Source organism: Hippocampus zosterae, chromosome 12, assembly GCF_025434085.1.
Source record: "Hippocampus zosterae strain Florida chromosome 12, ASM2543408v3, whole genome shotgun sequence".
Lineage (NCBI taxonomy): Eukaryota > Metazoa > Chordata > Actinopteri > Syngnathiformes > Syngnathidae > Hippocampus > Hippocampus zosterae.
Window position 1 is genome coordinate 3,696,300 of NC_067462.1, and position 13,448 is coordinate 3,709,747.

Below are 13,448 nucleotides of genomic sequence, written 5' to 3' on the forward strand. Positions count from 1 at the left end.
TGTGCCAGCAAGAGGTTTCAACGCACACACTTTTCCAAACACCCTGGCTTTCACCGTTTGCATTGAAACAATTTGACACCGACCCACACTTGAAAGTTGCCAACACTATTTTAATCCCTGTTTTTCTAATTACGTTTTTTTCACCCTTGCCCTGATTTAATCAACACCACTACTCTTCTCCAGTGCATGTACTTTTCGAGACGAAAGGTTTCAATGCCCATACTTTCCCAGGAAAACAGTTTCAACACCCACACTTTTCCCACTAAATGCAGCAGTAATTCATATACTCTCGTGGACGCGCATGCCCCCCTCAACGGCCACGCGCAAACCGTCGCGCTCGCTCCCGCGAGCAGAGGCCCGCCCAGCAGATCGGATCACGTGACCCCCGTGATCGAATTACAGTTTAAATTTCGGTGCGCGCGCCTGCCGCACACGAAAACCGAAGACGGTCGATAGACTGCGGATTCTTCGCCGCGACTGAAATAACAGTCGGTCTCCTCCTTCGATTCACGTGGTCCTACCGCCTCAAACGGGCAAGAATGTCGGACGAAAAACCAAAGGTGAGTACTGTACACCTACCCCTCTACGTTGGGGAACCGGCGGGTGCTAAGCTAATCGGTTAACACGGGATGCTATTGCTAAGCTAACGGCGAGCTAATCGGTTAGTACAGGATGCTAATGGTAAGATAGCGTCACTTCCACGACTGGGTCAGGACGGCGCAGTTGAGCGCGGAGGGAGGGAGCGGGCGCTAAAACAAAGGTTGGCACATTCGGACAATTTATCGAATAAATGGACACATTTGGGCACATTTTCTGATAATTTTACACTACGACCGAATGACCATGTGTCGATACTGCGCGTCCTATTCCTGTTGAGGCGCACTTACACCAAATCCACACTCCAGCCCGCTCCTTTCGTTTGCGCCATTGTGGCTTTCTGCGCCAATTCCAACTCGGGCTAGCTCGGCGTGCTAACCGAGCATGGATAGCGTAGCCGCCTGGAAAGATACTAAGACACTTATTTCCCTCGCTGTCCCTTGATTTTAATCTTGAAACTGACCACTTCTGTTGTGTCTGCGCAGGAAGGAGTGAAGACGGAGAACGACCACATCAACCTGAAAGTGGCCGGTCAAGATGGCTCGGTGGTACAGTTCAAAATCAAGAGGCACACGCCTCTCAGCAAACTCATGAAAGCATACTGTGAGCGGCAGGTACGTGCGACTCTTGCTGCTGCAGTCCTGTCATGCTGGCAAATTTGTGTTGACCTCACATTCTTAAGTGACTCCTGTCTATGTCCAGGGACTGTCGATTCGTCAGATAAGGTTTAGGTTTGATGGGCAGCCCATAAATGAGACGGACACACCTTCACAGGTTGGTCATACACATCGTTACGTTATGCAATACAAATCATCTTGACACGCTTTTCAGTGGGCGTCCATTTCCATTCTACTCTGATTTTTAACTATTACTGAGCAGCCAGGACAGAGGAGACTGTCAGAATATGCATCATCACACTTGTTAGAGAACCTATATGTTATTGATAAGGAGGAAGCAAAATTCCAACACTTGTAGAGTCGATGCTTAGGTGATGAAATGCGTCGTGGGTGTACACTGACTTGACAGTTTGCGTTACTGTTGTGCAGTTGGAAATGGAGGACGAAGACACTATCGACGTGTTCCAGCAACAAACGGGAGGAAGTTATTCTTAAGTGGAGAGACTCCTCTTCGGGGAATGTGTCCACACCATTGTTTTTCATGTTGTAATTGTTTATTATTATAATTATTTTTTTTCCATTCCTTGTCCCGGCCTAAACCCATATTTTGCTGCCAGGCTTTTCACCACAGGCAGATTTTACAGTTCAAGAATTGGGAGGATGATAGGCGGTTTCTTGCAAACCAAAACCAATTGTGTGTCTGACGGTAGACATTCTTATGAGTCTCAATTTTTACAGGAACTTGATGCCAAAATCATTTTTTTAATCCTATTTGTCAGGTTGAATTCAGGATGTCCCCCCCCCCTCAGCCCAATTATTTTGACGGCCTTTGGAGCAAAATCAATTCGCATAATTTCACCCCAACCTGATTTGTTGTCTGTTTTTGAAGTAGCTATATTTGCCGTGATTTGTATCCACGTTTGCAGAGAGAGGTGCGTATGAATGATGTTGGTCTGCGTGTGACGTTTCACTTGGAGCAGATTGAGCCGAATGCTAAAAATCAGTCACGTCATGTTACTGGACCAAAAAAAAAAAAAAAACTACAAACGCTAAATAAAGTGTTCTTTTTATAAATGTTTGTGCCTAATGGTTACTGTTCTTTGTTTCTCCAGACCCTGTTAATTTGCTTTCCTTTGAAGCTTGCGGCGACATAAATATTTCCTTTTAATTAACTACTGAGATTACTCGTATGTTTAGTATCAAATAAGCAGAAGTCTAAAACACACCTGGCTGAGGAATTTGTCAGCTTCTCAAACAAAAAAGTGCGCACCTCGCCTCCAACCGTGGAGCCTGCGGTGCAGAACATTTTAGATCCACGAGAGGCCAGCATTGTCTAATTCCTGATAAACTGAATAGAGCCAGTGCAGACGGCGTGATTTGTCTTATTCAACTTTCACTCACAGTAAAGGCAACACCGTTTGGCAAAAATTACCCCCACACCCCACCCCCCCAAAAAATCTGTTCTTATCCAAGTCGTGGTCAAGAGAAGAAAACACTTGGACGATTTTATTTTTTCCGAAGAACATAAACGATTTAGGCTCTATCAGGCTAACGGGATGTGCATTGAATTCTAAAGATGGCTACTGCTTGACATCCTGTGTTTTTCATGTCTCATCAAAGCTCATAAAATGTAAGGGATGGTTGGCTTTTGCTTGAAATTGCAGGATGAGGCTAAAATACACACGAACCTTTACAGGTAAATTTAATGTCTTTTTTTTTTTAATGCATGTCCAACACTTGGGTACTTTTTGGACATCTTACTCTTTGATGAGGAGCTCGAGAGCAACATTTAACCATTAAGTTTCTTGCTGCATTACATTTGACCAGAGCCCAAGATGACTCATTGTTGCGAGGCTTCAAACGCAAGGTATCCACAGAGCTTAGTTGTCGTCAGGTTGCAATCGAGAGACTGGACGAGTTGCACAAAAGCCTTTTTTTCAAGCAAGACCTTTGTCCATTTCGCCCGTTGGCTCTTATTAAGAAAACAAAATTGTGCAAAATCTAAAATGTGGAATTTTGGATGTCATTGTAATGTTGTGCAAATGGTGAAATTATGGTTGACTTACAAAGGTCGCGATGCATCATAAGTTTGCCCTGAAATTTTACACTGAAGCCCCAATATGCCAAACTTTTGATGATGTGGAATATGTTTAAGGCCCACAAGATATAAAACAACCATTTGTAGTCCCGCAATGGGGAAATTTGCCAAGTATCAAAAAGTAATCGACTTTTAACACCAATGCTTTGTGTTTTCGCCACTCTGGCCCTGTTATAGCTCAAACAGAAAAGATGCTTGTGGCTGCTTTCACGGCTCGTTGACTGTACCTTATGTCATGTGACGATGCGCTGACGGCACACAGTTTGTGCATTATTCCGTGCCACAGATGGCTCATTGATAACATGATGGAGGAAAAAAAAAAGGTCCATCGAGTTCACTATTTGACATTTATCCAAATATGCTGAAATTGCCAATGGGAGACGGTGTTAAGTCGTCATGATACAAGTGCATTTAATAAGATACACCTTTGTGGCTCCACACAGGAAGGCCCGGGGGCACAGAATCGAACCCGCGACCTCTGCACTGTGAGGAGGACGTGCTAACCAGTCGCTCACCGTGCCCCCTGCAACAATCATTTCAATGAAATAATTCATATCGACCGCCGGATTCGCGTTTCTGGCGCCTACGTCTTCATTTCTCTCCTACTCTCAGATTGCATAAGCGGGTGCTTACTATAGTCAAAAAAGAAGTTAGGATAATAGACATTGTGGTTCAACCATGATGGACACAGCAGGACTGAGGGCGCAGGGTGGTGGTCCGCTCTCCATTGCAGGCCCAGCAAATCAAGTGACGTGCAGCACGTTGTGATCGTATGAGGTCACTCGCATCCAGTCGACCTCGCACGTGATTCTCTTTGGCTGCCTGAATGGAAGCAGTGTGTATGTGTGTGTGTTGTGCGTAGTGGGGACGACCAGTCGGTCCGCTCGTCTCCACAGCTCCCAATGCTGATGTCACCCTCGCTGTGTTGTCCCCCACCCTGGCCTCTGATGTGGCAATGATTGTGTTTGCGCTCTCGTCATAAATTGAATCTCAAGTGTTTTGTTTTTTTTTCTTTAAGATGCTGAATAACATTTTCTCATCTCAAGGCAGTGGACATTGAATTACTTAAGTGTAGTAAACTGACAGATGTATTTATATATGTATGTACCTGTATATATAACTTGAGAATGGGGTGAAAGAAAAAAAATAGTACATTCCTAATCCAAAATTGCTGTTTAAATTATTTGCCCTTTCTCAGTCTTGTTTTTTGTTGTTTTCTAGTTTGAGGTGTCATGAAAGCCGAAAGTATTCTCATCAAAGTCACATTTCTCGATTACATGTTTCTTGATATGAAAAGAGAATTTTCTCTGCTTTTTGGTGTTTGGTTGTCTTATTGGTGAACCCAATCCACGTTCTAATGCTGATTACTGAGGAAGAGGGTGGAATTTCTCTACAATTTCTTTTGTCAGGTTTTGGCTCTCATTCTGTATTTTCACCTAAAACAATATTGTGCGGGTCTTGAAAAATCAGTCCAAAAGTGCTCTAAAACCCCTTCAAACTATACCTTTTGCTTTAAGTTAACCGGTGTAAGCGGCATCAGTCGTAATTCAATGCAACAGCTGCCCAGCTGCTAGTGGGCGTGGCTATTAAAAAACGGTGTTTTAATTGCCATTTGGCCCAAATGATTTGGGGCAAAAACGTAGTACTGTAGTTCGAGGGAACGTTGCCTAGCAACACATATTTTGGAACTCTCGCGATACTTGCAACAAATTTGTGGGATCTCATAACTTTACTTGAAAGAAAGACCGCGCCTCGTAAAATGGCCACTTTGATGGTACGATGTGTTTACGGTAACGTAAGCTACGTGTTCACGTTTGTCTTTGAAATATATAGTAAATAAACACAGGCACTTTCAACGTGGCGAAAGAATATTTATGTCGTCTAAAAAACGATAGTGACCCTCCCGGGCCAGGGTGCTTTGTTTTCGGGGACTCAATGTACCACAATGCAATAGCAAAATGTCATCTCCTTGGCTACGGCTTTAGTGGAGCTAAAGAAGACGAAGAAGGAGGCTCGCCCCGGTTGAAAGGAGTCATTGTGGTGCGGGATGAGCGGGTGTGTGTGAGTTAGCACGCCCCCCTCCTCCTTGACTATCTTCTGAGCAGAGAGGAGGGATTAGTTAATGAGCACACACACATACACACATCACCTCCTCGTCGGGACTACTCCGCGACGTGGAAACTAAGAGTAAAGCTTGAATCATGCCCCTCGTCATCCTCGCCGACCGGAAGCGTGATCGAAATTGGGCGAAATTCGGATAACAACGAGTAAAGTTTCCAGGTCTGTTTTCCAACTACCACCACCAGCACCTCCGCCTGCCGCCACCCGCCCTCCTCCGCAGCACTCCCGGGGAAAATGCGCCCTTACCACGGGCTCCTCCGCTGCCCCCACTCCACACTCCTCGCATGTGCTCGATATGTTGAAGTGAGCACGGGGAAGGAATAGAGCCGTTTTTTTAATATAAACGCTTTTGGATACTTTTTATTTGTAGGTTGAACTAAACAACTGGTTGCTCCAATTCAACATGGGGAACGCAGGGAGCATAGACCAGCACACGGATCTCAGGGGCCACAATATGCCCCTAAAACTACCAATGCCGGATCCGGGGGAGCTGGAGGAAAGATTCGCTATAGTTTTGGTGAGTACAAAAAAAAGTTTTCAAATGTCTGCTTGCTCTTTGTCAATCGTGGGATAGGATGGCTATGCGAGTATGGGTTAGACTCTTGGTAGTCCAACACGCCTGATATCTTTTGTTGTTGCCACAACCTAGTGGGAGACCAACCTAGTAAAGCTCCCTGTGTCATGTTGCTTTAGATTATTGGCTTTCCCAAACGTTTTCAGCCACAAAACTGTCGGAAATGTAGCATATATTGTCATGACAAAATCCCAAAAGTGAATAAAAAGGGACCAAACCCAAGTTTGGAAACCCTTAGTGCGGGATTACATATTTCATGAACTCAAAAAACGTTAGCTAATATCACCCTTTTACTAAGGTGGTGAATTGCAACGGTTTTCCACCGAGTATCACTAAACGCCTAATGCTCGGCTCTCCCAAGTATTGCAACATAAGGTTAAATACAACTGAACTGTATTTAGTGATTCTGTCACATGCCACGCTTTGAGAATCACAGGACAAAGACGTGAATAACTAATTTCAGCTCATGACTCCATAACAAAGCACCACTTAAAATATCTTTTGAGGAAGGAAGATACCAATTTAGAAAGGCTTTGAGGCTGTCGTTTGTAACGTTGTGAGGTCACTAGCTGGACCATCTGTCACCTTGTCATAAATGCTGTGCAGAACTTGCTGAGTATTGATATTTCTGAGGGAGAGTCTTGTTTTATGTAAAAACCAAGGCAGACAAGTTAACAACAGTACGTAGACTGGCCCAATATAATGGTCCGGCACAATTAAAAAAGTTAGCTAAAATGCTGCCTCTGCCTTTGAAGAACTCTCGTTTTGTAGGTTTTAGCTAGCGCTAAAAAAAAAAAGATTTGGCTGATGCAACCATGCTCAGTTTTGATCTACAGGGAGATTAATTGAACCATTAGGCACATCAATGCTATCCCAGCGCAACTTCTCATAGGGGACATTGTGTTGTGCGTTATTTTTTTTAAGTGGGTCTGATTGGGAATTTAGTTGGTTGTAGAATAACAAATTGAAACTCGACTAACTGTAAGCGTTCTCTGGTAACTATAGAAACATTGTGGCCGAAAAACAATTTATTGTCCTTGGTGCCATTGTACATTAAGTAAAAAAAAAAAGTTGAATTATTACCTCTCTGGCAATGTCACCTCAAAGCTGAAAATGATGACCTCATTCAAAGACGTTACATTTTTTTAGCTGTAGTTTGCGGGATAAGGCCAAAATAAACAAGTTACTCATTTTTTGATGGGCCTCGAGACTCGGATGAACTGTGTTGTTAACTTTGTCAGAAAAAAACATGTTTCTTTTATTTCTTAGTGAATAAAACTCAAAAGATTTTTTTTCAATGTGGGATTCAACAGGATTTTGTGGGTAATATTTCCGGCCGTGCCTTTTTTAGCTGCTTAAGATCCCAGAAGATGAAAAGTTGCGGTGGAGCAGCTGGTCTGAAATTTGAGCAGCGCTTCAGAAATATGGGTCAAACGTGACTGTCGCTCGCTTATTGTGCACTCATAAACATGAGCGGCTCAGCCAGGAAAGGAACTTGAGACGGCGACTTTTTAACCCTCGTATGATCGGAAAAAAAATCATTTCCCGCTCCATTCATACGTGATTTCAAATTGGTAGTCGACAAGCCAGTAAGATGATCAGGCGAGATCCACCGTGCGGCCTGTTTGGATGAGTCGGATGCTTCCTTCATGATCCCCTTGCTGATTAGACTGACTCGACCTGACACAGCACACGTTACAGACATAAACACGACTCGAGCGGGTACGTCAGCCATCGGGGTTCCCCCCCCCCGCTCTGGAAACCTCAACACAAAAATAAGAAAAATGTCCTTGTGTTGGGAAGCGGCTCTCGAAAGGATCCCCGTGACCATTGCTTCTTTTCACCCAGTGACAGTTCCCCGCCTTACAAATCCGTGGCAAGAAAAACCTTTTGGGTTTTAATAATAATAATAATAATAATACATTTTATTTATAAGCGCCTTTCAAGACACCCAAGGACACTGAACAGCAGACGACGTCAAAGCACGCCTTTTCCGCAATTGTTTCAACCCATCGGCGGTGCTTCTGCTGTTCAGAAATCAGTGTGTCCTTTATATTTATGGGGGTGTGCTGCGCGATGCCTCCGCTTTCGAAGGCATGGAAGCCCCCTGCGGCGTTTCGAGGAATCGAGCGCCCTAATCGTAGGCTTTAAGCCTTACGTAGCGTCATTTCGACTGGAATCACGTATGCCGTGCCTTGATTGGCCGTGCAATGACAATGTAGCTGATTACCCGCCCCCGTCACCCGACTCATTCATCAGCGCTGCGATGACCAAACTTTGTACCGGAGACGTGTCATGATTAGTCATAGCTCGATGAAATCGACTCAAGGTTACGTTTACTGAGCTTCTCTGTTACACTCTCTGTCAATCAGAATACTATTGATTTTGATTGACACCTCGCCAAACACACTGAACTGTCTAATCAGTCTTTAGTTGGTATTAATCAAGTCATGTGTGGCTACTATTGTGAATTTGATACCCAATTTTCTTCTTCGGTCGCTTTTCCCCCCGCTCAAACTTTCTGGAGTAGAAAAAGAGGCTTGTTTACGTGGCTAATAGGTTTGATCAACAGCTAATCCCCGTTTCACGGAAGGTGAATCGCTAGGATTTAGTCGGCGCTCACGTTCGAGAACGGGCCTTTGCAAAGATTGCCGCCGTTTTGGAAAACGAGTCAATGCTGGCACTTGAGATGAAACGCAACGGCGCCATTTGGGACAGCCTGCTGCTTTTGTTAAATAGGACAGAAGATAATCGGCCTTCGATGACCAAGTCGTGTGAAATCCTCGATGCGTTTCTAAATACATGAAACATCAGGGGTGTCAAACTCATTTTTATCGCGGGCCACATTGTAGTTCCCGTTTCCCTTGGAAGGCCGTTCTGAATTTTGGGAAACCATCTCAATGTTGAATCACCTCCACATATTACATTCACGGCGCACAACAAATTGATGGATAACTAGTTTTAAAATCCGAAGTAAAACAATGATCACTGTTATTGTGGACTACATATGACAATTTGAAAATTTGGTTCAAACTTTAGCGAGCGTCGTGGCACTTGACACGCTTGATTTGCTTTCGCGGGCCTGATAAAATGATGTGGGGGGCCAGATCTGGCCCCGGGCCTTGACTTTGACACCAGTTTTATACATCTTGTTGAAAATGCGCAAGGACTGAGAACTATGTTGTACTCAATTGTGAATATACAACACTTTTTTGGGGGGGGGTGTTGAAATGTTTCCCAATTAACCCTTGATGAGCAAGACTTGGACGTCGTTTATGGTCCCCTGTTCCCTAAACAATGACTATTTGGGTTTAGATTACAGCCCAGGACATGACCAAGGACACGTGATTGTGAACATGCCTTTCTTATCTATGGCAGAGAAGATCAGCGCCTGACCTAGAATTTGTGAGGAGACTTCCTACCAAACGAAAGTGCAAACTAGCAGTTTGTGCGTACCGACGCCCGGCCCGCTTTCCGACTTCCGACCTTGCGTCAAGGCCCCTGGTTGTCTTCCAAGACCTTTGGTGATGATGGAAGTCATTGACTTGATGTAATTAATCTTGGGTGTTGTGGCCTGGCATTCTTTAATCCAGTTGAAGGTGAACCGGAAAAAAAATGTGACGTTAGCGGCCGTGGTTCGGTCGGTACCCAGGAAGTGACTCACCGAGGCTTGCTTGTTTTTCCCCGTTGACTCTTCTTCATTAAAAAAAATCACTACAATGGCTATTCTCAAATCGGCATTGGGTGAACATGCCGATTGGAGCAGCAATGCAAAGCGAACACTGGCGTTCTTTATTTTGCCCCGAATCCAACAAAGAGCCTGGCACCCGACCCAGAACCGGCAAGCCTACAAGAGGCCACCCCAACCCGCTTCGGGATGATTGCGGGTTACGTGTGTTCAGACCCGCAGGAAACCAGCCAGCAATTAGCCATGAAACGAGATGCTTGGGGAGCGACATCGTCAGGCTGCCAGTGCTGGGATCTCTCTGGAGGGGGGGGGGGGTGAGGTGATAAAGTGGCACTCACATCCCCAGAGCGGACCCCGAAGGCATCTTGTCTGACTGGCAGCAGCTCTCAGTAGATTATGTAAGAGCAGGTCTCGCTGGCTGTGCGCTGGGCCTCTCTCCGTATTGTTCTTCGCAGGTCAATGAGAGGCTGTTTGCTTCTCACTTGGCTGCTTGGGTGGCGGACTACCGAGCAAAACCGATCCTGAGATTAATACGCGAATGCCGACTCTTGAGCAAGAATGATTTTGACCGGGCCGTGACTCGATGCATTCTTCCAAGACAGTATCCCTCTTTTCTTTGCGGCGCGTACCCCCAACAACATGTCTACCAAGACACGAGAACCTCAACGTTAGCTAATTTTATGTGTTGCCTTGTTGGCGAATTTCAAAACTCCCGGCGAGTCACACAGCGCGCAAAACGGAAGGCCGGCGCTTCATGCTCGTTCGCCGGCACCCACGTCACTCACCGGTGCCTTACCGAAGCCATACACTCTTCTTGTGTTTAATCACGCTGAATACATTTTCAACGGATTATTCTGCGTGACAGTTGGTCGCGTACTAGATTCGAAAAATGTATAAAAGCGATTGTCCACTGTATTGTGTACTCGTTTGCAATATATTTGATTTAAACACAGAAAATGTTTTTTTCAGCAGCATTTTGCGCGATTAAGGAGGTTTGGATACTCGGACACGATGCAAGAGTTCTTTTTCGACCAATTAAAGCGTATCTGAAATCTTCCTTTGGTGAGCTGTCGGAGCATACGTTGGAAAATTCAAACCAGTTTGTATTTTTCTGATGCGCACGAGTGTTTTTCGCAGCCCGAGGACATCAGAGGCTAAAGCCGTATGCTGCGGTCCATTTATCATTGTCAAGATCTTGTACAGGCTCCAAGATGGCAGCTGCAGGGTCAGAGGTCAGATTATCGGGGGTCAAAGTGTCTTCTCAGGGCGGGCGCTTTTTTTGTAACCTGTCAAGAATTTGTTGACGTTTACACGCGCTCCATTCGGAACACATCCTGATGTCACGCTGACCCGTCGCCGGGGTGTTTTTGGCGCCGCTGCCAGCTTTATCTTGTGACATTGGTGTTGTCTTTTTTTTTTCTTCCTTTGGAAAGCCTTGAGCTACTCTGAGACTGTAAATATGTTATTGGAGAACTGCCGGATGTGTTCACTTAATGTGCTGTCATCGTGATGCATTTTGAAACAAATTTGGATTTGCGCTGCCCACGCCAGGGAGGGGGCGGGGGTGTTGTGGTCCTTTTCTGATGACATTTTGTCGATTTGCGAGGAAGCGTTTGTGACCTGAGTTGGTTGACCGACTTTTTGAACAATTTTTTTTTTCTCTCCCCTTTCCGGCCTTTCGTTTCAGTCACGGCACAAAAGAAGCAGGCGGCTGGCCGGCTGGCCGACCCGCGCGTTGCCAGATTTAACATCTGCAGCGCAGAATGTTAAGGAGGTCCTCTTGCATTTCAATGTACTTTTGCCAGCGTTTGATACAGACCCCATCCTGGCTCCAGACAATACAAGGATCTGTTGTTTCAGGCCTGACTGGACCCCAGGACCCCCCGCCCTTACAGGAGACCTGTAAACCAATCCGCCACTCATGACTGAGTGGAGATTAAAGGATGAGATTCCAGTAACCCCCCGACTGGACAAAGGCAACACAACTAGCATTCAATACAAAAACAAGCTGCATTATTTTCCTCTGTAAATGTCGGATGAAAATAGTCAAACGCACAGGTTAGCTTGTTTGGTTTGTCGAGCTGAAAAATACCACAATTATTTTTTCACATAACTAGGCCACTGTTTTGCTTTTTTATTATTCAAAGTACACCTCTACACTTTGTGAAGGACACCTTATAAGCAGTCGTTTGTACCATAATGAAATTGGTGCCGCCTAATAGAAAATACTAAGACGGATGCTAATTGACCTTCAACTTGATGAGATTTGAAGTGGAGTCATTCCTCTCCATCTGCGATCGTCGTGATAACCCGGCCGCCGCCCCCCTGACGTAGTTGGCGCCAGAGTCTGGCCCAACAAGTAATCGGGGCCAGCTTAAGCACCAGTTTCAAGCACCAGAGCTTGACTTTGAGCCAATTTCGCTGATGGAAAAAAAAATGGTGCTAACGGAACTAGCGCTAGCACAAGCGCGTTGGGCATGTGTCAAAAGTGGTGCTAACGGAGCTAGTGCTAACGGAGCTAGCGCTAGCATAAGCGCGTTGGGCATGTGTCAAAAGTTAGTAAATAAGTTGAAGGACTCGCCCTGAAGGTGCCTCATAGACTGAAAAACTGGTGCTAACGGAGCTAGCGCTAGCACAAGCGCGTTGGTCATGTGTCAAAAGTTGGTAAATAAGTTGAAGGACTCGCCCTGAAGGTGCCTCATAGACTGAAAAACTGGTGCTAACGGAGCTAGCGCTAGCACAAGCGCGTTGGGCATGTGTCAAAAGTTAGTAAATAAGTTGAAGGACTCGCCCTGAAGGTGCCTCATAGACTGAAAAACTGGTGCTAACGGAGCTAGCGCTAGCACAAGCGCGTTGGGCATGTGTCAATAGTTAGTAAATAAGTTGAAGGACTCGCCCTGAAGGTGCCTCATAGACTGAAAAACTGGTGCTAACGGAACTAGCGCTAGCATAAGCGCGTTGGGCATGTGTCAATAGTTAGTAAATAAGTTGAAGGACTCGCCCTGAAGGTGCCTCATAGACTGAAAAACTGGTGCTAACGAAGCTAACGCTAGCACAAGCGCGTTGGTCATGTGTCAAAAGTTAGTAAATAAGTTGAAGGACTCGCCCTGAAGGTGCCTCATAGACCAAAAAACTGGTGCTAACGGAAGTAACGCTAGCATAAGCGCGTTGGGCATGTGTCAATAGTTAGTAAATAAGTTGAAGGACTCGCCCTGAAGGTGCCTCATAGACTGAAAAACTGGTGCTAACGGAGCTAGCGCTAGCACAAGCGCGTTGGGCATGTGTCAAAAGTTCGTAAATAAGTTGAAGGACTCGCCCTGAAGGTGCCTCATAGACTGATACAGAAGAATTGCCAGGGAACGGAAAAAGTGTCGCTAAACATTTTCGCGCGTGAGGAGTTGAACTGTTCTATTTAGTTTGAGAAAGACGGTGTTGCGTCGAAGCAGTGCGCGTCAGCTTTTGCTCCAAGCTGTTTCAAATACAAGGCCATCTAGACTCAAAACAATGCTTAATAAAGATAATTTTGTACCCGATTGTCAAGAGAGCTTTACAAAAGATCGACTTTATTATTACTTAGTTGCATATGTTGGGTTGGGGCGATTAATTGAAAACCGGGATTAAAGGATCTGCGGCTTTATACTTCACTATGCTGGTCAATTAGCCCTCCTCTCTTTGACCTCATCATACGTCCAAATATCCTTTTTCTGTGGATGAGTCGTTTCCCGCATCACGTCACCGTCTTTCTGTCTTTGC

General features: G+C 45.3%; 2 protein-coding genes across 8 annotated transcripts in view; both read left to right on the forward strand.

Moving 5' to 3' along the window:
• The first annotated feature begins 384 nt into the window (after positions 1-384).
• On the forward strand, positions 385-2,288 carry LOC127611912 (small ubiquitin-related modifier 3-like). Its single transcript, XM_052082720.1, has 4 exons — positions 385-560; positions 1,083-1,211; positions 1,300-1,371; positions 1,644-2,288. Exons 1-4 carry the CDS (start codon positions 540-542, stop codon positions 1,707-1,709), a joined length of 288 nt encoding a protein of 95 aa, XP_051938680.1. The 5' UTR covers positions 385-539; the 3' UTR covers positions 1,710-2,288.
• Positions 2,289-5,241: 2,953 nt separating this feature from the next.
• The window catches only part of fmnl2a (formin-like 2a), a 46,567-nt gene continuing 38,360 nt past the window's right edge, over positions 5,242-13,448 (forward strand). For 3 of the 7 annotated variants that reach the window (XM_052082673.1, XM_052082679.1, XM_052082678.1), the window contains exon 1: positions 5,245-5,950. In XM_052082673.1, coding sequence (XP_051938633.1) covers positions 5,837-5,950 — 114 coding nt within the window. In that variant the 5' untranslated portion in view covers positions 5,245-5,836. Of the gene's footprint in view, positions 5,951-13,448 lie in introns of all 7 variants that reach the window. The other 4 variants (XM_052082676.1, XM_052082675.1, XM_052082674.1 and 1 more) reach the window with 3 other exon arrangements.